We start from the raw sequence: 26615 nt of genomic DNA, 5'->3' as shown, positions 1-26615 counted from the left end.
GAAAAAACAGTTTATTCAGACTGAGGAAAGTGTGGTCCTCCAGCTGTTGAGAAAATAGCCCTTTAAATACTGAGCTTATTCCCTTGAAGAATATGCAGATTTAACTGACTGAAAGTGGTACAATTAACTAATATTCCTCCAATGAGTAACAGTTGTAATATTCCAAAGAAAAGAGCAGCATTTTTATGAGAAAGTGATTTGTTACTAGCCTATTCTCAGGCATACAACCATGAAGAAATTTTTAAAAATGCCACTTTGGAAAATCTGAAGTTTGTTTCTACTAGTTCCTGAGTCACTGATGAACCCCTACCACCACCACCTTGGCAAAGAAGTTCTTGAGCCCTGGCCCACAGGCAAAAAGTGGAGGAAAACTTTCATGTACTTTCAGGCATCACCGCTTTTGGATGAGGAGGAAGAAGCTTTTGCAGGTGCATGCAAATTGATTCTACAATTTCCAGGCTAGAAACAACAATACCACACCCTGTACTGATTCCAGTTTTTCTCTCCATCATTGATCCATCAGTAACAATAATTACGCTCGCACTGGCAAATGTACTTATTGGTTATTTAGGCTCCATACAGACAGGACAAAATAAAGCTGCTTTGAGTCACTTTGGAGGTATGCCGTTTAAATGATTCTTGCGTACTAAGAGTCTGGAAGTTGCACCAAAGCTGCGCTCCAGTCCTTAGGGCTGGATCGTGGCTTTGGCGCAGCTTCCGGGCTCTTAGTATGCATGAATCATTTAAACAGCATACCTCCAAAGTGACCCAAAGCAGATTTATTTTGGCCTGTCTGTATGGGGCCATAGTCAGCTTGGCCAGGGACTGTCCAAACCAGTAACTTTTCCAAGTTATGGGTTACACCAGAGATGCACAACATTTTGGGGACAGAGGACCACATGCAATTATGGCTGAGGAATCAGATGTCTGCACATAGCCATGTTTACCCTGCTCTCTCTTCGAAGCCTTCTACCTCACTGGACAGGAATGATCAGTCTTATCATCACCCTCTTCCATCATGGAAAAAGTGATCTATAGGATTTGGGGATGAAGAGAAGCATCTCCATTCCTTGATGCAAAATTCATACAGTGAGAGCAATGGCATGTAGAGAGTGAGCTACAGTCAAGGTGTTTCAGTCAAGGTGTTTAAGACATCGCACACGTGTGTGTGTGTGTGTGTGTGTGTGAATTTGAGGCCATGGAGAGTCACAGATTGTTCATCCCTGTGACCACACCATCTCCCTCCCTCCCTGGAATAAAAACTACTTAAAGTACAGATAAATCTTGATTTAGATCAGGTGGTGTTCCAGGATGTAAACCGAGACTAATGTAAATAGAGTAAACCAGTTGCATAGGGAATCATTCTTAGAGGATGCATTCTAATGGAAGTGAAGTTGCCACAGTTAGTGATTTTACTCAAACTGCCACTTATTTTAAATAGTTTTAAAGCACAAGTCATCAGTGTTTATTATTTAAGACATCTACCTTTCTGGGGTAGAGAAACTCCCCTATACCAGATGATAAGACCCCAGTAGCTGCCTCTGACCCCTCCCCTAAGCAAGTCAAAATTCCTTCCAGCAATACCTAAACTCCATGATTCCAGTTTCTTCATCACACTCATGCCCATCTTTAAACAGGTAATGGAAAAAACCCTTTCTTCCAACAATGCCAGGACTGCAGTTGCTTTCTCTCCGTAAACATTGTGGGGGAGACGTTTACTGATTTATTTATTTCTGGATAAATACTGTAAATGTGATACAAACTGAGACTCGTGTGTATCTTTTTTTAAACTTTGGTTTTATGCTGCCATCACTAAGCAAATCAAGGATTGGAAGTTGCTAACTTCCCCTATTTTCTGACTGAGAAGCATGTGTGGGATGCAAAAATGCCAAGCCAAGTTTTTTCTAAATTGCATTTTAACTTTTATTTTCTGGTTTGCCTCCTGTTTTTCAACTGTATTATAACAACATTACATTTAATTGCAAACAAAATTTCTGCAACACACACTTAAAAGGTTTTCCATCACCCCCTATACAAACCCGGTGACTTTAACATCAGCAACACTGAAAACTAGCTGCCTCTTGAGATCATCAAATTGCATTAGGAAAAATGAAGGTGGCAAAAAATGCTTGAAAGTAATAACCCTGTAGAAAAAAGATATAAAAGTCAGCTTTCCAAAAACACCAACATTTGCATATTAAGATACAGGGATAAGTTGGGGGAAGAAAAGGGGTATTTAGTAACTAGTCAGAACATTTCATAGCCACATCAGAAGCATTGCTACGACGGGTCCTATATCTATGGTTTATTTAGAAGGCACTGAATTTAACAAAATATTACATGCATATAACAAGGACTGAGAAATTGCAACAACTATGCTAATATCAAAGAATATGGAGCCATCATATTAAAAGATGCTTGAATAGGTAAGATGGTGTTATTTTTGTTGGTAATTTTTCTCAAGCCTTGTGGCAAACAGACAGCAAAGACTGAAAGCATACTGGCAATTTCATTGCTTCCCATGTGGTGGAATTAAGCTCCTGTAGATGACTTCCTGATATTGTTCTCCCTGGATTCTAAAGACATCTTCAGGTCCAGCAATTCCCTGATGCTGCCCACTATTTAAATCATATCCAGCTGTAAAAGAGCACATAATAATTAGCAAACAGGTCTCAGATTTCAGAATAAAACTTGTATAGGATGGACTAGGGGCTTAAAAAAATGCACACACAGAGAGAAACACCTGTGTAGCTTCTTAAACATGAGAAAGATCTACTAATAAAAACACTAGTTATTTGTATCCTCATCACAGACTTCAAGGCAATTTATGTGGAGCTTTTGAGACAGTCTTTGTCTAACTACTGTGCAAAGCTATGTTTGCCTAGCTTCAGAAAACTGGCTTATCATTAAACAGTAAATAATTTATAAACAAACAAAAAACAAAAACAACTAGACCCAAGCTAGCCCTTTGTGAAAGTTCTCTGGGTGTCCCTCCCTCTCCTGCCTAAGCTGGATAGGACAACCTTGAAGCCACCTTTTATCTAAAGAACTCGTTGCCACCACCCAATGATTGGTTATTTCCTCTTTAGCAATACACTGGGACGTTGCTAGGAGGTTCTACTGCCATCTCCCTTGCCAACTGCAGGGAAGAACTGGGCCAAGCTAAGGCATATTAAGAGGAATACAAGAGAGGAAGAGTACTTTTTAAAGAAAAAGGTATTATTCTAAGTAGGGAAATTCTATAGCAAAAGGATATCTCTCTACATGAAGAACCTTCTTATTCTTTACACAGAAATAAAAGTTATAAGTTACGAAGTAAAATCAACCAGACCCCCCCCCCCAAAAAAAAAAGAAAAAAGAAAGAAAGAAAGAATCTAAATATCCTACCACCACTGACTGGTACACTCTCCTAATCTTACTCACAGATCAGGTGGGATTTGTAGTCCTTGATGTTTCTGGATAGCTGGTAACCTGGCCTATTGCCCTGCTCCACCTGCCTACCAGTTCCAGAGCTCCTGGTCAGAAGCCCCTCAGTGTTTTAATAACTGTGTTAGAACATTTCTTTAAAATACTTACAAGATCATCAACATCACCCCCTTCATCTGTAACTGGTGAGACTTCCATGGGCTTATCTTTGGGAGCCAGGAACTATAAATAAAATTCATTTGAATGCAATCAGTAATTTTTAAGGATTCTTCTTTCCCTGTAATCAACAAAAGCTGTAACAACAACAACAACAACCAGCCTTCTCTAAGCTGTTGAACTCAACGCAGGTTGGACTAGACTGGAAAAACTGCAATAAATAATAATTCAGAAAGAGAAAAATTATAATTGCATTACAATAGGAATTTAAAAGTTCTCAAGATACTAATAATATAATAATATTTATTTATTTATTTATATATACCCCACTCTTCAGCCAAAAGGCTATCAGAGCAGTTTACAAATTGTTAATTAGACATTTCCCTGCCCTACTAGGAGTTCCAGACATCAATATCAAATGTAGAGAAGGATTTCTAGGCAAGTTAAGATCAAGTAAGGCTGCACATTCAAATCCAAATCAAACCAATTTTAATTACCATTCACTGGGCCAGAATGTAACCAAGGGATTAACTTAATCAACAGCCTTGGAATACAATGTGGTTGATATTCTGATAACATATGGTTGATACTCTGTTTCACAACTTTCCTCAACCAGAAATTACCTTATAATCCTCATATGTGCACATATGAGAAGTCTCATTTGGCTTTTGATGAAAGTTCATACAGTGTCACATTTTAAAATATTGTTAAGAATACAATCCTAAAGTGAAGAGCACTCTTTTATCAAAGCTTTCCATCTATCCAAGGTTCTGCCAGGCTCTTGCTGGGTGGGTTGAAATGCAAAGGAACATGGAATAACACAATCAAAGAACATTCAAAGGAGATTCCACCACATTCCGAGGCAGTATATTGTACTGCCAGACAGCCCTCCATATTCACTGAGGTTAGGGGCATAAGACCTCCATGAAAGTGGGAAAAAACACAAATAAAAATACTGTTTTTTCCTACCTGTGAGATCATCTCTCTAGGAATCTCTAGGTCCTCCAGAGCAAATCTGTGGCCAACATCTGCCAGAAGTTGGTCATAGAATTGCACTGGGAGATCTATAAATGCCTAGAGAAGTGTTCTCACTAGGAATCTCTAGGTCTTCAAGTGTGACCTCTGGCAGATGTTGAACACAGAGTAATGCTGGAGGACCTAGAGATTCCTAGGGAGAACATATTATTCAAATCTGTGAATAATCAAATCTACTAATGTCAAAGCTACAAATGTGCAGGGCTGACTGTATTCAAGACCACAACAAGAAGCAAGATAATTCCAGGTTAGCTCTGGGTTACAATGGACAATTTTATAGTACATTCAAAACTACAATGAGAAATATGAAATAATACAACTTCAGAGCATAAGAATGTCTGCTTTAGACATATTTTTATGTAATGAAATTTACTTTGATCCAGTCTTCTAACTAAGATGCAGATAGACAATTAATTTATCAGGAAAGTACTACTTCTGGCTTTCAAAATGAGAAAAATTATATGGCACTTTTTAATTGCTATATTGATGGCTGTGTTCCCTGTGTCAGTATGCAAATGTTACACTTTCCCAAAGCTTACCCTACAAGTAATGTTTATTTTAAGGCTATCTGAATATGTTGTGGCCTTCAGTAGTGAAAGGTGGCACAGTCTGCAAAGGTTATACAGCAGGAAAGATTGCACAGTCCCAATACATCATGCCCATGTGCTTCTCTTTCTCTGACATTGTGGATGTAATACCATTATTGTACAGGCAATATTGAAGTAAAAGCAAGTTGTCAAATTTAAAAGCCTTTCTCCGCTGGAGCAAATCCCATTTTACATAGTTAATTAAGGTAAAATGCTATTTCTGAAAGTTACTTATTTGCTCTGAGGCCTCCAAAGTGGCATCCCGGTGCTAAATTAGATGTAAACAACACATCAGAGTCTTGAAGACACCAAGGATGAGAAATTGCTTAGCAACAAAATTAAACTTTTTTTTGGTTGCTTCCCATCAAGAAAGCAGCAAGTATCAGCAGTTTTTCTCCCTTATTTTCCCTCCTCCCCTTTCCTGACAAGATCTGTTTTACATTTATGCAGAAGCAAAATTACACATAATAGTTGTGCTGAAATCCATTACCATTCTCAAGGTAACAATGAGACGTGGTTGGCAGGTCTGTTAACAACACATCTCTGTGTTCTAAAGAGTAACACTTCCCACCTTTGCTCTTTGAAGATGTAGAGAGAACAATCCTTTCCATGAAAGAGATTAAGACTCAGTTCATGCAGGATTTAGGCCAAAGGAAAAGGCCCAACCTAAGCATGCTTTTCATACATGCTGATCAGTTTTAACTTCATTTACCACTGCCTCATTCATACATTATTTTAGCATGACAGTGATAGGTAACCTGGAAGCGTACTTTGTTGGCATGCACAGTTCACATGGTAAGAGCATCTATGGATCTGGGAACTTTTAGGCTTACCTAGGCAAGACTTTCCATGTGGTCTATGTCCTGTACAATTCAGCCATAAGACCTGATTTACAAATCAGCAGAATGAGGAACTAAGGTGGAAGAGTACACTTTACCATTTCAGAAGTCAGATGTGCTAATATATAGTATGGAAAAATAAACCCAGGTGCTTTTTTAAAAACTGGTATCCCCTGACCCGAGGTCTGGAGTGGTACAGTGATCTATCAACTCAAAACTGCCACTTCATTTTGCTGCCCAAGAAGAGCAGGAATAAGGGGAAGGCACACAAAATAGGAGTGAAGATAGGAGGAAGGAATATCAATAATTGAAGATATGCATACGGCACCATGCTACTAGCAGAAGACATTGCAAGCATGGAACACTACAAAGAAAGATCAAAGAAAAATGTGAAAAGGCAGATTTACTGCTGAACATAAAGAAAATAAAACTAATGACCACAGAAAATCTATACAATTCAACGTAGACAATGAGGAAATAGAAATAAAAGACTTCTCATACTTTGGGTCAAACACTGATCAGATTGGGGACTGTAGTCGTGAGATCAGAAGAAGATTGGGAATGAGGAAGGTAGGTATGAAGGAACTAGAAACAAAACAAACAAGCTTCCTTTATACACCACTTCATACCGCCTAAGCAGTGTCTAAGCAGTTTACAACTGTAAGCCAATTTGCTCCCAACAATCTGAGTACTCATTTTAGCGACCTCGGAAGGATGCAAGCCTGAGTCGAGCTTGAGCCCTTTTGCTGGTCTTGAACTCGCAACTTTATGGTTTTAAGTGAGTGGCTGCAGTACAGGCATTTAACCACTGCACCACCTGGGCTCCTGAAAAGATCCTAAAATGTAAAGATACATAACTGAGCATGAAAGTCAGAATTGTACAAGCCATTGTTTTCCCTATTACCATGTATGGATGTGAGAGCTGGACAGTGAGGAAAGCAGATAAGAAGAAAATGAATTAATTTGAAATGTGGTGCTGGAGAAGAGTGCTGAGAATGTCACTGACAGCCAAAAAGACAAACAAATGGGTCCTAGAACAGATCAACCCTGAAATCTCCCTGAAAGCCAAGATGATAAAGCTGAGCTTGTCACACTTTGACCACTTCATGAGAAGGCCTGACTCGTTGGAAAAGGCAATAATGCTAGGAAAGGTGGAGAGATGTAGAAAGAGAGGAAGACTGCATGCTAGATGGATGGACTTTATTAATGAGGTTATGGGCATGAATTTGTAAGAACTAAGCAGAGCAGTGGAGGACAGGGAATCTTGAAAATGTCTCATCCACGGGGTTGCCATGAGTCGGGACCAAATTGAAGGCAACAAACAGAAAGTACATGCTTTTCCTCCAAGGGACTGAATGTATCAAATGAGCCTCCAGCAACCAGATCCCACACTGCAATGCAGGCACATTCAACAACAATGGTGTTGTAATTCACAACTTGCCTGGTTTAGGCAAAGAACTTCCAATGCGATGCAAAGCCCACTTCAGGCAAAACACTCTTTCTCCTGTAGTCTGTAAGAACTGAAAGCCCTCTAAAGCAGCTTCCCTGAACCTGATGCCCTCCAAACATACTGTATTACACAATCCATAATCCCACTGGCAGGATAATGGGAATTGTAATCCAATACCTCTAGAGGGCACTAAGCCTGGGAAGTCTCTGCTGTAAAGAATAGGAGGGTATATGATTCACTGAGGTTGAGCTACACAGGCAGTCAATAGGAAAGGGCATGCATGTGCACTGTTGTTGTACGTCTTCAACTAATTTCCAATTTACAGCAACCCTAAAGTAAACCTATCATGAGGCTTTGTTGGCAAGATTTATTCCTGGGCCTTTAAGACTGAACACATGGAACAGCATGCACAGGCTAATAGGATGCTGCCATGCTGTTCTTCAGTGATACTTTGTATTCGCTCCTGGGTCCAAGGTGATTCTCAGTAGCTTCTCTTTGTCATTGTGTGTATAAAAGACAAACAAAGAAACCAGGTCCTCATTGCCATGTGCTGTGGCTACAGGAGCCCAAGGGAAGCAGTGGCACAAAGAGGGTGGGAAAGACAGGACAAGGGCTGGGCACACACCTCATCGTGCCTGTCTCAGGGGATATAAACAACTAAAGGAAACTGCACAAAACAAATCCTCCAAACACATAACATTGTGCTTAGAAAAAGGAGCCAAGTATTATATTAATATGTCAACAGTGAAAACCTAAAAGTTAAAAGAGGCCACAAGAAGCTAGATGCAGCAAAATAACATGTGGGGTTTATCTTCCTCGTGAGTAGATGGGTTTATATCAGATCAGCTGCACACCAAATAACTTTAAAGAAGAAGGAGGAGGAGGAGGAGGTTGCTGAAATGACAAATGGGTTCTTTGATCAATATAATGGAATGGAAATGGCACAAGAGCTGGTAGACTCACACAACAGTTTTAGATAGGGATCTGCTGTTAGGTCTCAGATGAATGAATATCTGTGGTTGGTGGCAGATAAACAGTATTGGTACACCTCAGTTAACAAAGTAGATGTGTTCCTGGGCATGATTTCTTTAACAGAAACCTTGGTACCAGTGACAGAAATAACACATAAAAATAGGGATAGGTTCCTGGGTAACAAACAAAAAAAAACCTGATAGCTTGAACATGCTTCAGAAGACATTTTATTTAGAACTAAAATTATTAACATGAGAAATAAAACACCCAGGTCAGATAAGTGCATTGCATGAGTAAACAAAAAAAGCTGGAATTTTCAAGAGACCAGTTGAAGGCTTCTTCCAAAATGCAACCAAAGATTGATTCTTTCTTTCTTTCTTTCTTTCTTTCTTTCTTTCTTTCTTTCTTTCTATCACCAGCCTCCGTTTTTCTAATAATTTAAATTTTGGTGAACAAACATATAGAGATATGCTTTAAAAAAAAACCTTAAAGTAGCTGGTGAGGCTTATCTGCTCTCCTCTTTTATCTCTGTTTTGCTGTTCAAACATGCTCAATAAAGGATTTCAAGAAAGCTGCTGTTTACCTTGCCTGTTGTGGGGAGGCACACATGGCTGCAGCTGGACCAAGTAGAGAAGAATCCTGCCCTTTCCCTGCTCAAACTTTAATGCATTGTTTGCTATAGACATGCTTCTACAACCTAACACTAAAGGTTTGTGTTTCCCCAGACCCCCTTCACCCTCCTCCTAATGCCTATGCTACTAAAAAAATTTAGTTAGACAGAGGAAAAGGAGGAAGAGGAGCTGAGGAGGCATAAAAATACTTTATAAAAGAATGCTTCTTTCTCAGAAGTTTTGTTAACTGAGGTGTGCATGCAAATTGTACTCTTGGCTCAATCAAATCAACATAATCTGGCCTGAAGATGGGAACATTTTATACTTGCAACTGCTGGCGGGATTTTTGAATCTATCCCAAGCCTGCTGCAAAACCTGCTCTTGGACCTGGTATAGCTCACTTTTAAAAAGCCCACTGCACAAATACCTTTCTGGCATCTTCAGCTGTCAGACAGCTTCCTCCAGATTCTTCTTTGGTAATCAAGGAAATTTCATCTAACAATAAGCAAATAGTCACCAGATTACAAAGTCTTTCCTCTTCATGTTACATGTAAAGAATAGCAGAACAAGATTTTGTGGTAACAACAGCAGCAGCAACAACTTCTTTTAGGATAACACAGCTTACACAAGCAAGCCAAGCACCATGAGTAACAATAATAACACTAATAATAATATAAGTAATGTGTCTATTCCAATTTCGCTAAACCCTTGAACATTTTATCTGTTCTCTTCAGCAGCATTTCTACAGTCACTGAAATTCTTTACATTTGCCAAGTTCAACATTTTTATCAGAACATTTGGTTTGTGTAGTATACCTTCAATGTTTTATGCACTGATTAATTTTGCACATTAACCTGCTAGAATGCTTTGTCATATATCTAGATTTTGGACAGATAGATACATTTCATCTGTTCACATTCACTGTGGACTTGTACTATGGATATATACTACTGAAGAACATGCAGATTCCTACCATTATTTGAGCCATTGAATCAACTACCATTTTCTGCAAAGCATTTATTGCTAGCAAAACCCCAATCACATTCTTTCTTGAAGAGTTAGGAAGCTCTGCATTCCAGCAAAAGTGTTCACTCCAGCCCATTAATGTTTAAATTACTCCACACCTGACTGGAAAATTTCCATAAATCATTAGAAAACTACTGGTAATATGCTAACTAATGTTGAAGTGATCGCAGGGAAAGATGAGTTTAGCTGAAATAAAGACCTCACTTGGCCTTTGAAAAGGAAGGTCTGATAAAAATGGTTTACAGAAATAACATTTCAGATAAAGGGAATAAGAGGGTAAAAACCTCACACGTAAACGAGGGCAGGGCCAACAGACATCAGAGTACAGAGAGCCCTTGTTATCTGCTGTGGTTTGGTTCCAGGAACCCCCATGGATACCAAAATCCATGGATGCTTAAGTCTCATAATATACAATAGTGTTATAAAATTATGTCCCTTACATAAAATAGCAAAATCAAAGTTTGCTTTTTAGAAAGGTTTTTTTGAGTTGGGGGCTTTGCAAGCCTTGGCTTGGATGGTTGAAACTCGGTATGAAGAGTCTGTGGAAAAGAGGTCCGACTGTAGTTATGATTTTGTGTATGAAACAGGGTGAGGGCATGAGCACCTGAAGAGTCTAACTCAGCAGCTCAGGCATATTCAGTTGCTGTCTATACAAAATACAAAAAGCCACTAAGAATAATTTTGGCTCTCTCCAGACAGCTCAGACATGGCACAATCATTAACTATCTATGTCCAGAGAGATCCAATTTATACAGTGTATTGCTTTGGACCAGTGTTCACATACAATTATTTAGTGCAAATAATTAATGAGTTGGATCCAGCAAAAGCCTCCCAAGGACAGAAGGTTTCCATCCATCCACTTCTGATTCAATGGAGCTCTTCTGTTAGCTGAATAGCGGGAGGAGGTGTTATTCTATTCTAGTTCCTCCAGTCCCACTGATACATACTGTCATATGATTTAGGAAGGTAAGAGTTCATCTCCTGAAAATGTGTGGAGGTTGGGGCAACCTCTGCAACACTGCTGGAGATGGTGCTGGGGGCTGTGGAGGAAGGAGGTAATCTATACAGACTGCCTCTCTTCCCCTTTCCACCAGCAGGACCATTGTGAGTACAATTCCACTCAGGAAACTTGGACTAATTGAATAAAACTGTTGTTGCTGCTGCTTCTGCTTCTTCCTCCTCCTTCTCCCACCCCTCATTCATCACCACTACTACTATTGGGCACCCATTCTTTGTAAGGTGCATGAAGAAAATCAGATACATTCCTGATCTGTTCCCACCTTACTACTGTACTTGAGAAACAACTAACATTGTTGTTATACAGATTATTTGCAGAGGAGTAATACAAGTCTGAATTCATACTATTAATTCATTGAGACAGTAGTGTGATTTTCCTCATAAAATTTCCAATTTGCCTCTAAACCTCAGTCCTCTTTTCCCTTCACTTCAAACTGTAAATAATATTTGACATACCTTGTATTATAATCTCCCAGAAATCGGCTAAGTTTTTATCTTCCACCCTTTTTTTCAGAGCCTCCAGAAAATCATTAAAGTACTGCACTTCTGACAGCTGAAACAACAGTGACAACAAAGGAATAACAGAGAAAAATAAGAGTTAGCTTGACATCAAAATGACACTATATTCTTAATTCATCATAACACTGAAATGGGTGGGGGTGCGGAGAGATGGGAAGCAAAGCTTTTCAATCCACTGTGCATTCAATTCATCTGGCCTTGCTTAGAACCAAATGCCTCATGTGTGATGAGTCACTAAAGAAATTACATTACATAAGCAGCACTGTCTCTTTTTCTGATTTGCTTTATTTAGGAAATTATTTCGGGACAGTACGGCTTCCTTTTCTTCTAACAAGTTTCTCTTTGTACATTTGAAAACCCCAGTGGAACTGTGTCTACACTTTGAAGGAAGCAAAAGACCAAAATACATAGCACTGAGGTGCCTTTTATGCTTCTAGCACACCATAACAATTCCCTTTTGAAGCAACTCTTATATTTTCAATATGAGGAAGGCATGTACATTCTATCAGCACAACAAAGAGTACCCTGAAGGCACCAGATCCTGTCTGATCTTGTAAGCTAATCAGGGTCAGCCTTGGTTAGTACTTAGATGGGAGATTTCCAAGAAATACTATCAAGGAATACCAGGTGATGTAGGCTGGATTTCAGAAGAAGGCAATGACAAAACACTTCTGAGTATTTCTTGCCTAAGAAAATCCTATGAAATTCATGGGGTCACCACAGGGCAATAGGTATCTTGTTGTAAGTTTCTTGAAGGCACTTACGGACACACACACATACAACACTGAGTAGTTTTCAAATGGTTGCTACCTTAATGGCTTCCGCTCTGAGAGCTTTTATGCAGTCAATGCTCTTTGAATAGTATAAATGACCCCTGTTTTCCAAAAACTGGTGGATGTGTTTTATTAGCTGCTGACTGACTAGAAGACAAGAACAAGAAAATTAGACAAATAATTAATGCAGCACAATTAGTAAGAATCTAATGCAAATTACGTATGCCTTAAAATACTAGTTAAAACTAATACAGGGGTACCCCGGGTTACGAAATTAATTCGTTCCGCCGCCGCTTTCGTAACCCGAAAATCTTCGTAAGGCGAAAAAGCCATAGGCGCTAATGGGGAAAAGCCGCGATTTCGTGCGAAATAGCGCCGAAAAGCACCAAAAAATTTTTCGTAACCCGAAATAACCTTCGTAACCCGGAACAGTTATTTTAAATGGATTTTTTTCGTAACCCGGAAATTTCGTAAGGCGGCGCATTCGTATCCCGGGGTACCACTGTATCAGACAAAGGTGGGGAAGTGGTGGATCTAAAGCAATGGAATAAAAGGAAAAGTATCGTGCAATGATTCCAGCAATGCAACACTTTCCCGCCACCACCAACATTACTATGGAATGCCATAGACTTTGTCACCAATAAAGAAACAAGATCTACATGAAAAGCAAGTGAGGACCTGCTGGCACAACCCTCTGCCCTTCCAAAGACACAGTCCTGTCAATGGGTGATCACTATGCCAATGAAAGGGCCAAGGTGTAGCCAATGCTCTTGCTCCTCCTCTTCCTCCCAAACTAAACCTCAACTTTCCCCCCTTTAAGTAGGTTGTGTGGGCTCAGTGCCTTCAAGTCCTTTGGTTACTGGTGGGCAGATTTCAGGCTTGCATAAGACTGTTTTCGTTTTTCTTTCTAGAACCCACCATACCATAAGACCTACCAACCGGAGCCTGATACAAATTATATATATTTAATGTTTAGGAATTTAATTTGAGATGCAGTATTGAATGGAGCTCACAGTTCTTCCACACACAAAATCTATTCCTGACTACCCAAAATTTTCTTAATTTCACCATTAACATTTAAGACTGGGGTGGGAAAGATTTTGTTGCTGCTAGTATTAAACAATTCAGAATGAAAAATCCTTGCAAATCTAGTGGAAGTCAATGAGAGATCTATTGCCTGAGTTACATACTGCATTGCAAGGTATTTTTCTTCTTTATGCGTGAACATTTGTGAATCTTTCTGGGGAAATGCATGCATATTTACTTATGTAGATAGCTACATTATGACTTTTTTCCAACTGACTGAAGTGTGTCTGAGTGTTTTTTGTAAATACAGTCGCCCCTCCTTTTTCGTGGGTGATCCATTCCAAAACCTCCCCGTGGGAAAATGAAAAAAAAAAAAAAACGTGCATATTCAAGCCCTATTGGCTTGAATGGAGGCACGCTCCCACGGGGGCATGTGGATGTGTGCCATGGGCACGCACCCCATTTTAACTTCCTCTGTTCGTCCCCCCCATGGATAATTGAGGGGTGCGGATCCCAAGTTCGTGAGACTGGAGGGAGGACTGTACAATACAACCCCCTTATCTGTGGGACCAGTATCCATGGACTCTCCCAAGTCACAAAAATGTTCTCTCTAGATATTTTCTAGGTCTCCCAGCATGATTTTCTATTATGCTTCCGGCAGAAGACGACCTTAGAGTTGCAGTGGAGGACCTAGAAATGCCTAGAGGTGTTCTCTCTAGAAATCTCTTGGTCCTTCACCATGATTATACAGTAAACCTCCACCAAACATAATTCATTTTAATAGGTTCCACTATTATCTATGGCTTTGCGTCTCCACAGTAAGTCTGGAAATACATCTCCCATGGATACAGGGGATGTTGTACTGTACATGCTGAACCTATTTTTGAGATAGGGTTCAGAACCTCAAATAGTTTATTTAAAGTATGAAATAAAATCCAGGCTAGATTCACCACCACCCTGACATAGAACCTACTAGCTGCCATTAGAACACTGGCATTCCACCAGTCTTTGAAGGCCTTTGGGGGAAACACCACAAAGCTTAGGCAACTGGGTGATATTTTCCGGTACAATGGGGTCCAGTCCAGACACTCAAGCAGGCCTTATCTGGGGCTGGGTTATTTACAGCGGAGACTATTACATAAAAGCTCAATGCTAATTGACAGCGCTGTCCTCCCAACCCCACCCTATCCCCAGACTAGCAAGTAAGCACTGCTACACCAAAACTGTTGTGCATAATGAATCTGCCCATCATGAGTGTGTGTGCTCATGTGCAGAGGATGTTAGACTTAAATCTCTGTTGACTGAAGAAGGCTTACAAAGTCATACTGAGGGAATCACAGTCAGGAGGAGTACAAAGAACAAAAATCATATAGGCAAAGTTTGGTAGACACAAAAGAAGAGGACTTAGTACCTGGAAGCAGAATAAATACTTGTGTATGCACACATACAGAAGGCATATCACAATTAGCAGTGGTTGCAAAACCCATATAAAAAGTGGTGAAAATGTGAAAATTAATAGGCCAGCACCAAGACAATGGCTATGTACATGTGATTTCTATCAACCTTTTACTCTATCTGCAGGAACAGAAAACATATGCCACCTCATTTCTACAGGTCCCATAATCATAGAATCATAGAGTTGGAAGAGACTGCAAGGGCCATCCAGTCCAACCACCTGCCATGCAGGAAATCCAAATCAAAAGATCCCTGACAGATGGTCATCCAGCCTCTGTTTAAAGACCTCCAAAGAAGGAGAATCCACTACACTCCAAGGGAGTGTGTTCCACTGTCGGACAGCTCTTACTGTCAGGAAGTTCTTCCTAATGTTGAGGTGGAATCTCTTTTGCTATAGCTTGCATCCATTGTTCTGGGTCCTAGTCTCTGGAGCAGCAGAAAACAAGCTTGCTCCCTCCTCAATATGACATCCCTTCAAATATTTAAAGAGGGCTATCATATCACCTCTTAACTTTCTCTTCTCCAGGCTGAACATCCCCAGCTCCCTCATAGGGCATGGTTTCCAAACCCTTCACCATTTTAGTCGCTCTCCTTTGGACATGCTCCAGTTTCTCCCCATCCTTTTTAAATTGTGGTGCCCAGAACTGGACACAATACTCCAGGTGGGGCCTGACCAGAGCAGAATAAAGTGGCACTATTACTTCCCTTGATTTAGACACTATACTTTTATCGATGCAGCCTGAAATTGCATTGGCCTTTTTAGCTTTCACGTCACACTGTTGACTCATGTTCAACTTGTGGTCTTACTTGGACTCCCAGATCCCTTTCACATGTAGTTTCATTCAGCCAGGTGTCCCCCATCCTATATCTGTGCATTTCATTTTTCCACCCTAAGTGCAGTACCTTACATTTCTCTGTGTTGAATTTCATTTTGTTAGCTTTGGCCCAGCTTTCTAGTCTATTCAGGTCATTTTGAATTTTGGTCCTGTCCTCTGGGGTATGAGCTACTCTCCCTAATTTGGTCTCATCTGCAAATAATAATAATAATAATAATAATAATAATAATAATAATAATAATAGATTTTATTTATATACCGCCCAATCACTGGGAATCCGAGCGGTTCACAATAGAGGGGATAACAGACAGTTCCCTGCCCACAGGCTTACAATATAAAAGACACGATACAAAAGGAGAAGGGAATGGTGAGGGGGGAAGGGAATCAGGTCCAGCATTCTTCTCTCCCTCTGAGGCCTGGACCAAGGCTGATGGACCGGAGGGAGGGCTCTTCTTCTTCAGGCTAGCCCTGATGGTACTGGGCCAGCCTTCTCTCTCCCTCAGAGGCCGAAAGATGACAGTTAGGGAGGGAGGAGCCTCCTTCTTCGGGCCGGCCCCTGATGGTACTGGGCCAGCCTTCTCTCTCCCTCAGAGGCCGAAAGATGACAGTTAGGGAGGGAGGAGCCTCTTTCTTCGGGCCGGCCCCTGATGGTACTGGGCCAGCCTTCTCTCTCCCTCAGAGGCCGAACAAATCTGATGAGTATGCCCCCAATTCTGTCATCCAAGTCATTGATGATGTTGAATAGCACTGGGCCCAGGACAGAGCCCTGTGGGACCCCACTGGTCAATTCTCTCCAGGATGAAAAGGAGCCATTGTTGAGCAACCTTTGGGTTCAGACTGTCAAGCAATTACAAATCCATGTAACAGTTGCCTTGTCTAGCCCACATTCTAAATGCAAGAATGTCATGGGGAACTTTGTCAAAGGCCTTACATCCAAAAAAGACCAGATTGGTGGAGACCTCCAGGAGGTCTTTTTCTGCTACGGCTCCTAAAGCTTGGAATGACCTGCCGGAAGAGATTTGCCAATTATCCTCATTAGAGGCTTTTTAAAAAGCAACAAAAACCTTTCTCTTCTGGCAGGCCTTCCCTTAGTGATAACCGCCCAGAACCGATTCTATCAGTCCTTCCTACTATATCTCCTCGTCATTCGCGGATTGTAGAATAATCTTGTAATGTTGTATTATATTGTTATATATTTTAATAATGTTTTATGTTAATTTTATAGTTTGGGAGGGAGGGTTGGGTCAGGGGGTTGTTGTCTTTATATTGTGTATCATAAACTCTGTTGTTACCCGCCTCGATCCCCAAACGGAAGAGGTGGGTTATAAATTTATTATTATTATTATTATTATTATTATTATTATTACTACTGAAATCAAAATATACTATATCCACAGCATTCCCTTCATCTAAAAAGCTGGTAATTTTATCAAAAAAAAAGAGATCATGTTTGTCAGGCATGACTTGTTTCTCTGAATCCCATGTAGACTTTTTGTGATTAAGGAATTGCCTTCTAATGTTCACAGACTCTCTGTTTAATGATCTGTTCCAGAATCTTTCCTGGTATTGATGTCAGACTAACTGGACGATAATTGTTGGGATCCTCTTTTTTTCCCTTTTTGAAGATGGGGACAACGTTTGCCCTCCTCAAGTCTGCTGGGACTTCTCCTGTTCTTCAAGAGTTCTCAAAGAATGTGTGGGTGGGAAGCAGGGAACTGCAGAAAGATGGAGGATATGGGAAAGCCTTTATCCATGGATACAATCTCTTCATTCATGAACAAAAAATTGGAATCCACATCACTGGTTTCAATTTGATATTGCTTCCTTTAGAGATTAGTAACTCATTAAAAAACATTGACTCAGTTTTATCTTGCATTCAAAGTGGCAGATGGGGTGAAGGAACTCAGCAAGGTATCATCATAATCTTCAGAAAAAGGGAATAGGAAATACATGGGATATTCAACTAATATTCAACCACCTCAAAGATTAAACTGTTGCTGTCTATCCTTTCCAAACAGATAACAAAGATGAGGATTAAATAATGATATTGCTCCATCAGTTCTGATCAACAGTTAATGTCAGGTCTCTTAAATAGTGTCTCATATCTATATTTACTATATTTCAAAAGAAGGAACTGGAAAAACCACCTCTGAGTATTCCTTGCCTAGTAAGAAAACTTAATGAAATTTGTGGGGTCGCCATAAGTCAACAGATGACTTGAAGGCACATATATGTGTGCACACAAATGAAATGCCAGTTAAGATCAAGGATAATTTATCCATCTTGTGATGGTTTGCACTCCAACAACCCTTAAACCAAAAGGACTGTCATGGCCAGCCAAGATCAGCTCTCGGAGGAGGAGGAGCCTCCTCCAGAGCAAGAGCTAATTGAGGCTACACCAGGTGGTAATCCTGCTCTGCCAGGTCCCAGCTGTGCTCTCCCAGCCCCAGAGGAGGAGGCCCAACCAGGTCCTAGTGCTAGTGAGAGCCCTCATGTGGTGCAACAGCCTAGTGGTGACTCTGGGGATAAAGCTTGCCTGGATGTGCCTACTTACAAACAGAGAAGGGCTGAGAGTGGTTGGAGGCGCAGATCCAAGAGGATTGCAGAGAGGCAATTAGCCAACCAGCCTCAGGTGGTTTCCCTTACTTAAGCTGTAGAGAGGCCTCCACTCAGTGCCAGAGTTAATTGCATGATCCCTTGGTGTGATTGCTGCTGGCACTGGCTCCTTGTATCTTGACTCTTTGTTGCTTTGACCTCGGACTGGACCCTTGTTATCTTCTGGCTGCTTTGACCTTGGACTGCTTTGACTACTCTGACTCCCGGTATCCTGATTTCAGCTTGGCTTTCGGACTGCTCTGACTTCTCGTATCCTGACTTCGGCTTGGCTTCTCGGACTGCTCTCACGCTTACTCCTTGCAAGGTCTGTGTCCTGCTTCCACTTGCTGGGCTAAGCCATTCTTATCGGTGTGTGTCTGTGTGTGCTGGCCGCAGTCCAGGACAAGGACAAAATGAAACAGTAGAGTCATGACTAAGGCAGAGAGTATGTAAAGACTAATGCCTTATTTTATTTAAGCAAACAATTTCTTTAAACAAATTGATATATTTAAATACCCTTTATTATGGATGCAACACTCATGACAATAGCAAGTACATTTCTATACCGCTTATCAGTGCACTTAAGCACTCCCTAAATAGTTTACAAAGTGTAAGCTAACTGCCTCCAACAATCTGTGTATTCATTTTAGCAGCCTCAGAAGGATGCAAGCCTGAGTCAAGCTTGAGCCCTTCGCTGGTATTGAACTCACAACCTTATGGTTTGTGAGTGAGTGGCTGCAGTACAGGCATTTAACAACTGCATCACCAGGGTTCATGAATGCTGACATGCACTGACCAGCCTCCTGTAGGGAAGAAGGTATAGAAATAGTTCCACTTGTAAAACTATGCTACATGTCTCCTCACTTGTAAAACTATGCTACATGTCTCCACCCACAAAGTCCCCATGAGCCACTTGGTCACAACAAGGCACCCAGCACTGAAAACCGGTTGCCTCATTGTGACCTCATCGTTGGTGCTGGAAGACGAACAGGAATCATGTAGGAAGTAGCTGTCCCCATTGCTGCGGAGAGAACACAAGTAATGGTACTCACTTATACTGACTAGAAGAAAGAGTACCTGCTCTGCTAAACATGTAAGGAACAGAAGAAGTCTGAACCAGCCTGAACCATCCAAGACTCAACCCACTGACTTGGCAATAAACTTCAAAATGCACAACTGTTTTAATAACAATTTCCATTAACTGCTAATAAGGACTATGCTTACTGAGAGAGTCACCACAATGTTATGCAATATCAGGGTGGAATCTCAATTCCTACAAAATACTTCCAAGACACAATGACATGACAAATATCAGCTTAATAAACGCTGAATATGTGCTGGGTTATTTGGATGTGCCCTAGTATGGCTGAACACACCTCCTCCTTGCTTGAAAAAAGCTGACCCGTGAGTAGGAAGAGGTAGCTATGATGACATGTGGGTAGACACATGTTCACATACAGCATCTAGATAAGTGCTTCAAATTTTGAAGTCATGACTGCGTCTCTCCTGTATGAAGAAGATTAGCATACCATTGTGTTGTATTGTGTCAGTTCTTAGAAAAACATTTGTGGGGAGGAACAATGACACAAACTGCTGTCTCCCCCAAAGAACCATCAAAGCCTTTGGTTTGTATATTTTATATGCAATCAATCAACTGAAAGCTTTACCATTTTAGCTTCACAGGTTAATTCATTCTCCCAACCCACCCACCCCACCCCACGGCTAATGATTTTCTCATAAAATATTCTAATTTCTTAGAAATTGCAGCAATAAAAAGCCCTGCTGTTTCCCCCACCCTTACCCCCCACATCTAGAGCATTCCCTCTTCACTGATGTGTTAAATTAAAACCCCAGGCACCAAGAAAGTGTAGCGGAAATCTTTATTGGGAAAAAGGCACTCCTCAGCTTCAAAGCATCACACAGCTCATTTTAACACACTGACCTTTATCCTTCCCCGCCTTCCCACAATCAAAATTGAATCCTGCTTTCTATCTGAAGAAACCTCCACCTTAGCGATGACACTTTTTGTTAATCACCCCCTGGAGACTCAGACCTGCTCAAATCATTCTGTAACACAGTATAATTCAAGCCTGGAAGGAGAAAACAAGTTTAAGACAGAAAAGCTAGTACATCTGAAACCACTGTGAGATCCACTAACACAGCTCTAAAGAAATGTCTCACCCATGATTCCAAGAGAGTAGGCTCTCATGACCAAATCCCTGATCAAGCAGTCGTTTGATTGATGCGCATCTTCTGTATATGGGTCAATCAATTATCTAAATTTTTCAAGATTTTAAATGGCTGCTGTTCTCCATCTAGATTTAAAACCTACTCTTTCCCTGGGTTCACTGGGAAACAGCTGAATTTCTGAACTGCTTTCTGCCACAACTGGTGCTGTGGTATAGCCACAGAACATGTAAAACCAAACTACATTTTTGCAGCAACAATAAGGGTATTTGCAAACTTGGAGACAGCTCTGAAAAGCCCACTAAAATCTCCTCAATTAAAAAAACAACACTAAACAAAAAACTCAGCCAAGCCAAGAAAGCTTATAAATACTGATTCTGAATTGAATTTAGTCATGCATCACTACCACTATCATTCATATAGCATTTTCCCTTATTTACTCAAATAAATGCACATATGTTGTTTCCCTGTAAGCTGCTAAAATGCGATACATTCACTTATCTCTAATCCTACTTCAAGGTATATACCAGCAAACATGGACTTTTTTTTCTACAGTAACCTTTCTCTCATTCTAGCTGTTCCTTACTTGTTGTGTGCTTTCAAGTTGGTTCCCACTTATCACGACCTTATCAAGGAGTTTTCTTAACACGATTTGCTCAGAGGGGGTTTGCCAGAATCTTCCTCTGAGGCTGTGACTTCCTCTGAGAAAGTGTGACTTGCCAAGGTCATCCAATGGGGTTTCCATGGTCAAGCAGGGATTCGAACCCTGGTCTCCAGATTCCTAGTCCAAAATCAAACCACTATACCACACTGGCTCTCACCATGCTGGTTTCTGACTGCCACCTCCCATTTCCTTGCCTATGTCCTCATTTTGCTCTCCTTGCCCCATTTGCACAGCTTTAAAGCCTAATAAACATCTTTCAGACTCAAAGACATTATGTTTCTCAAACAGAGGAAAGCCCTCCAACAAAATGGTGGCATGCTATTTTCTGCTGCCTGCTTGCTAGAAGGCCTCTGAACAACAGAAGCTGAAAAGTTAAATGTATTTAACTTTCTTTAAGAAGAAACACAAGATCTACTTGAAACTAGTCAACCACAGTTCTTTCCAATCGCTCTTCAGCTATCAAAATTAATGTTATGCACATAAGACATAATTAAGTGGATACTTTATATGCTGCAATATATAAAGCAAATGAGAAGTGTCACATCAAAAGAGAGAAGGATTGTGCCATGACTGTTGTTAAAATGTCTGATGTATAGTACTGCCTTTTCCACAGCTCATTTTCCAGTCAAGACCATGTTTTTTATGTTTTCTCAGCCTTTTCTCTACTGTTGATTGATTACCTTCTTCAAGTTAAGAATTCAGTTGTTGTCTCAGCCTCTTCCTTTTCTTTTGTAGCATAAGTATACCAACACAGAGTGTAGTCAGCAAACGTGCTCTGTTAGTATGACCCTTCTGCCTTGCAAATACTAGCTCTCCCGCTACATTCTGGGCAATCCAAGTTAAATTGAAGAGCTATGTACTATGCATCCTACCTACTAGGTAGAAGTGCACTAGATGAAAGACTGCATCTTCCTTCACAAGCCAACTCATGTGTTAGGAACAGGGGCTTTTTCTCAACCCTACCAACTTTCAGGCCCATTTGGTGAGGACATAGGAAGGAGCCTTCACGGTGGCTGCTTCTAGGTTATGAAGCTCCCTTTCAAGGAAGTCCACTAGGCTTCCTCTCTGCTGTCTTTCTGCTGGCAGGTTGTGATAATAGGCTCTCCCATGATCTGGGCAACATAGCTGAGGGATATAGTCTCTCTTCCAGGTAAATAAAGCATTAATGGTGCAATGGTTTTAGGTTACAGTTATTGGGGATCAGCAACAAGTATGATCATGAAACACAATTGCCCAGGGAGGATGATCAGTTGAGGGAGAACCTTGGAAGCTTCTAGATCAGACCTGCACAACTTGGCAGTAGGAAGGGGCCAAAATTAAAATAGATTAATTTCTTCGGGCCGTAGATAGGTCTTAATTATTAATAATTAATATTACTGATATTAATTCCATCCTCTTCTGCCTGGCCCTTTCCTCAAGAAAAGGCTGAGCAGCAGAGGAGCATTGCAAGTGTTCACCCATCCTCATCCTCCACCTTGCCTTCTCCTCAGGAGAAAGGCAAGCAGCAGATGAGCCTTGTAGGACAAGTAATTGCCCATCCTTCTCCTCCGCTATTCAGGAGCCTTGCTCAGTAAGCATTTGCCCATCCTCCTCCTGTGCTGCCTGGCTTTCTCAGGAGCCTTGAAATTGTTCCACATCCTCACAGGCCACCCAAAATCCTTTGGTGGGCCGCATGCAGCCCCTGGGCCATATGTTGTGCAAGCCTGTTCTAGATGTCTCCAAGATAAGAGGCTATAAAACATGATGCCACAAGGTACAAGACAGAGTGGCTGGGAAATCTTTGAAATCTTTGAAGAAACGTTTGGGATAGAGGTGAAGTAGGGAGGTGCTGCCTGTCCCCTAGGGAAGCTTGGTTGGAGGCAGGACAATGAAGTCCAAACAGACTACCAACTTCCCATCAACATCCAAGACCCAGATCACCAACTGCGTTGTGATGAGAACAGGAATGTTCAGCTAGTCATGTTATGTTTCTTCTAACCTCTGCTGAATTTTATTTAAACTGTTTTTGTAACTGCAGCTAAGTAACACCTGAAGGAAGGTGCCTTTGTATACAAGGTATGTTTTTGCTAATGTAATATTTTTTGCTAAGAAAGCTTTACTTAAAAGTTCTTATTTTCCACAATCTCCTCATGTATCTTTGCTCAGCCTGTGCATGCCTACACATATGGGGTTGTCATCTATCACCGGAGGGAGAGGGAAGTCTCTGCAGAGTGAGAGGTTGAAAAGGTGCAAATTAAACCCCTCAGCAACTCCCACTAGGTTACTGAGTCAAGTGGGCTGAATTAGTGGTGGTGACAGCAGAGAGAATTTGGAGGTCTCCTCTCCTACTCAAGAGCAGGAAACAGGACTAGAGTCTGTTATGCAGGTGAAGACCTTTTTATTCAGGCAGCTCTTCAAGATTTAAATTATGTAGTAGTAGCTACATAAACTGAAGAACACCCTTGTAGAATTTAAAGAGAAAAGAGAAAAATGGATTTGAACTATTAAGCCAAATAGATTGGGATCCAGGAGGATTCTGGAGTGAAGTCAGGGACATTGTGGGGGAAGCATGCAAAAAGACACTGTCTGTAGCCTAAAATAAAGAGAAGCATCAATAGATAGATGGAACTCTTCAAATAGTCCAGTATAGTTGAGAAGCAAAAGTAAAAGGTGAAAGAAATAGCGTCAGAACCTTGAATGCAACTGTTTGGCAACTTACACAGAAGGACAAGGAGAATTAGTGTAATAATCAATGCAGAAAAATAGAAGGTGACAACAAAGAAGGAAGAACAAGAAACCTCTTCCTTAAGATCCAACAAATCAAAAAGATATTTAAATTAAGACTGGGGGTGTTTTACAACCAGCAGAAGAACATAATACATGACCAAATAGAAATAAAAAGGCAATGTAAACAATACAATGAATGAAAGGATGGCAGATTCATTCAAGGAAGAACCATTTGAAGATGAACCTACAATTTTATAAAGTAAAAAGGAAGCTGCACTCTGAGCACTTGGAGAAAAAAATCACTAGGTAAAGATGGCATGCCAACAGAATCTACTGTTCTAACTAAAACCTGTCAAAAATATGGAAAACAAAAGACTGGAAACACTCAAAACACATTACAGTCCTGAAGAAAAGCGATACTAGTAATCCCTATGCAAGTAAATTTATGTACAGGACCCTATGCAAGCAAAGTGATGCTCAAAATTCCACAATGAAGACTTTTACCATATATAATCCAATGTTCAAGATGGATTCAGGAATGGAAGAAGCATCAGGAATCATATTACATATACAGTGGGCCCTCTGCTTACATGGGGGATCCGTAAGGGGAAATCCGCATATGCTTGCACCCCACTACAAGCAATGAGGCGCATGCTTGCGGCTCAGGACAGTGTACACGCACGAGTAAGCACGTTATTACTTTAATTGTTGCGCTGCTTCTGCGTAAGTTGGAAGCCACGTACAGTACACCCACATATCACACTGGCGCACTGTATATGTTGGTTAATGGAGCACGCTAAAATATTTTAGAAAAAAATCAGCTTGTGCTTTATAGATTATAGCAAAGTCTTTGACTTCATTGATTATGAAAAGCTATGGAACACTCTTAAAGACGTGAGAGTCCCATTACATTTGATAGTTCTGATAAGAAATCCATAGTCAGGACAGGAAGCCTTTGATTGGACCACTCTTAAAAGAAATGGGTGTGCCAGAGCATTTGATTATCCTGATGCATAATCTGCACTCAGAACAAGATGCTACTGTCACAACAGAATAGAGAAATGCAATGTTATCTAACTGGCAAGGAGATCCAGGGGAGTGAAAATTGGAGGAAGGAACATCAAAAATTTAAGATATGAAGATGATACTATACTAAAAGGAGAAAACATAAAAGTCTTGGAATGATTACTGAAGAAAGCCAACGAAGAAAGTACAATGGCAGGCTTAGAGCTGAACATTAAGAAAACAAACATAATGATGATAGATTATTTACATAATCTAGTGGATGATGAACGATTGTAATAGTTCAAAGTTTTCCATCCCTTGGCTTAGTCAGTAATCGAAATGGAGAATGCAGTCAAGAGATCAGAAGAAGGCTATGAGTCCCTTGGATACCATGCACTAGTAAAAAGACAAACAATTGTGTCGTAAAACAAATAGAGCCTGAACTTTCCCTAGAAGCCAAGATGGATAGACTTAATCAAGGAAGCCACAGCCCTGAGTCTGCAAGACCTGAGCAGGCCTGTTGATGACAGGGTGACTTTGAGGTCTCTGATTCATATGGTCTCTGTAAGTTGAAGTTGATATGACAGCAGTTAATAACAGAAAAGCATGCACTAAGTGGTATGCTATTTTTTATCTTTTACTGTATATACCTGTATATACTGAACTACAAGTCAACCTCATGTATAAGTCGAGGGTAGGTTTTAGGGCAAAAATTATGGATTTTGATATGACCCGTGTATAAGTCAAAGGTAAAACTTAGGGGCATGTAACAAAGAATCTAAAGGATGAAGCAAGAAAAACAATGCCAAACAACTTACAAAATTCCAGCAGGCACAACTGTTTGTGTTTATCCTAAAGGATGAGATGAGAGAATTTAAAAAAAAAAGAAAGAAAAAAAAAGGGGGGGGGGTCAATGCTTCCTGGAGAGATTATTCTCTTGCTTTTTACCAGTGCATGGTTCCTTTTTAAATAAGATTAAAGTACAGTATTTACACTGACCCACACATAAATGACTCAGGATTCTGGGGTCAATTTTTTGACTAAAATTTCTAGACTTATACATGAGTATATACAGTATTCATATATAAGTCTAGAAATTTTATTTTAAAAAATCAACCCAAAAAATCTGAGTTGACTTATCTAAGGGTCAATATAAGTACTGTTTTTAACCTTTATAAAAAAATTTTTAAAAAAGAAACCATCCATTTCTCTGAAAGAGTGATGGAAAAGTTTAGTCCATCTCAGGAGAACGTATCTGTTTCTATCTGTAAAATATCAGCCTCATAGGCTGAATAGAAACACTTAGGAGTGTCACCAATATCTTTTCTTTAATGAGAACGTGGACCACACAATCTACCCTGCGATTATAAACTATAGACAAATTGGTATTAAGTGTCCAAGCTATTCAAGCATCACCATGAAATTTCAGAAAGTGTTAGAGAGCCAACAGTTTCCCATCTTTAGAGGTTATTTAAATACATGCACACTGAAGCCACACCCACTATCTTGGAGAACTAGTTATCCAAATGCACTATTTATTTTATTAGTAAAGATATTTGTTTTAGAGTGAACATGGTGGTTTTACACCTAGTCTTATACTGTAAATTTCAAAATTGGATCAGCTATTATTTTTGAATGAGAAGAATTTCTGCCATTTGATTTAATTAAAACAGCAGCTCTTTAAAACAGTCCACCTATGCACTCCTGATGATCAGATCAAAAGACAAACA

At 40.3% G+C, this 26615-nt stretch overlaps 1 protein-coding gene across 1 annotated transcript in view; it reads right to left on the bottom strand.

The window, feature by feature from the left end:
* Nucleotides 1-1898: 1898 nt before the first annotated feature.
* The window catches only part of XRCC5 (X-ray repair cross complementing 5), a 71234-nt gene continuing 46517 nt past the window's right edge, over nt 1899-26615 (bottom strand). The window contains 5 exon segments of the mRNA XM_042466112.1: nt 1899-2637; nt 3577-3648; nt 9504-9571; nt 11576-11672; nt 12449-12558. Coding sequence (XP_042322046.1) covers nt 2623-2637; nt 3577-3648; nt 9504-9571; nt 11576-11672; nt 12449-12558 — 362 coding nt within the window. The 3' untranslated portion in view covers nt 1899-2622.

The sequence above is a fragment of the Sceloporus undulatus genome, chromosome 1 (genome assembly GCF_019175285.1).
Source record: "Sceloporus undulatus isolate JIND9_A2432 ecotype Alabama chromosome 1, SceUnd_v1.1, whole genome shotgun sequence".
NCBI classification, from domain to species: Eukaryota; Metazoa; Chordata; class Lepidosauria; order Squamata; family Phrynosomatidae; genus Sceloporus; species Sceloporus undulatus.
The sequence above is the reverse complement of the archived record's forward strand: the minus strand, read 5'-3'. Positions and strand labels throughout refer to the sequence as shown.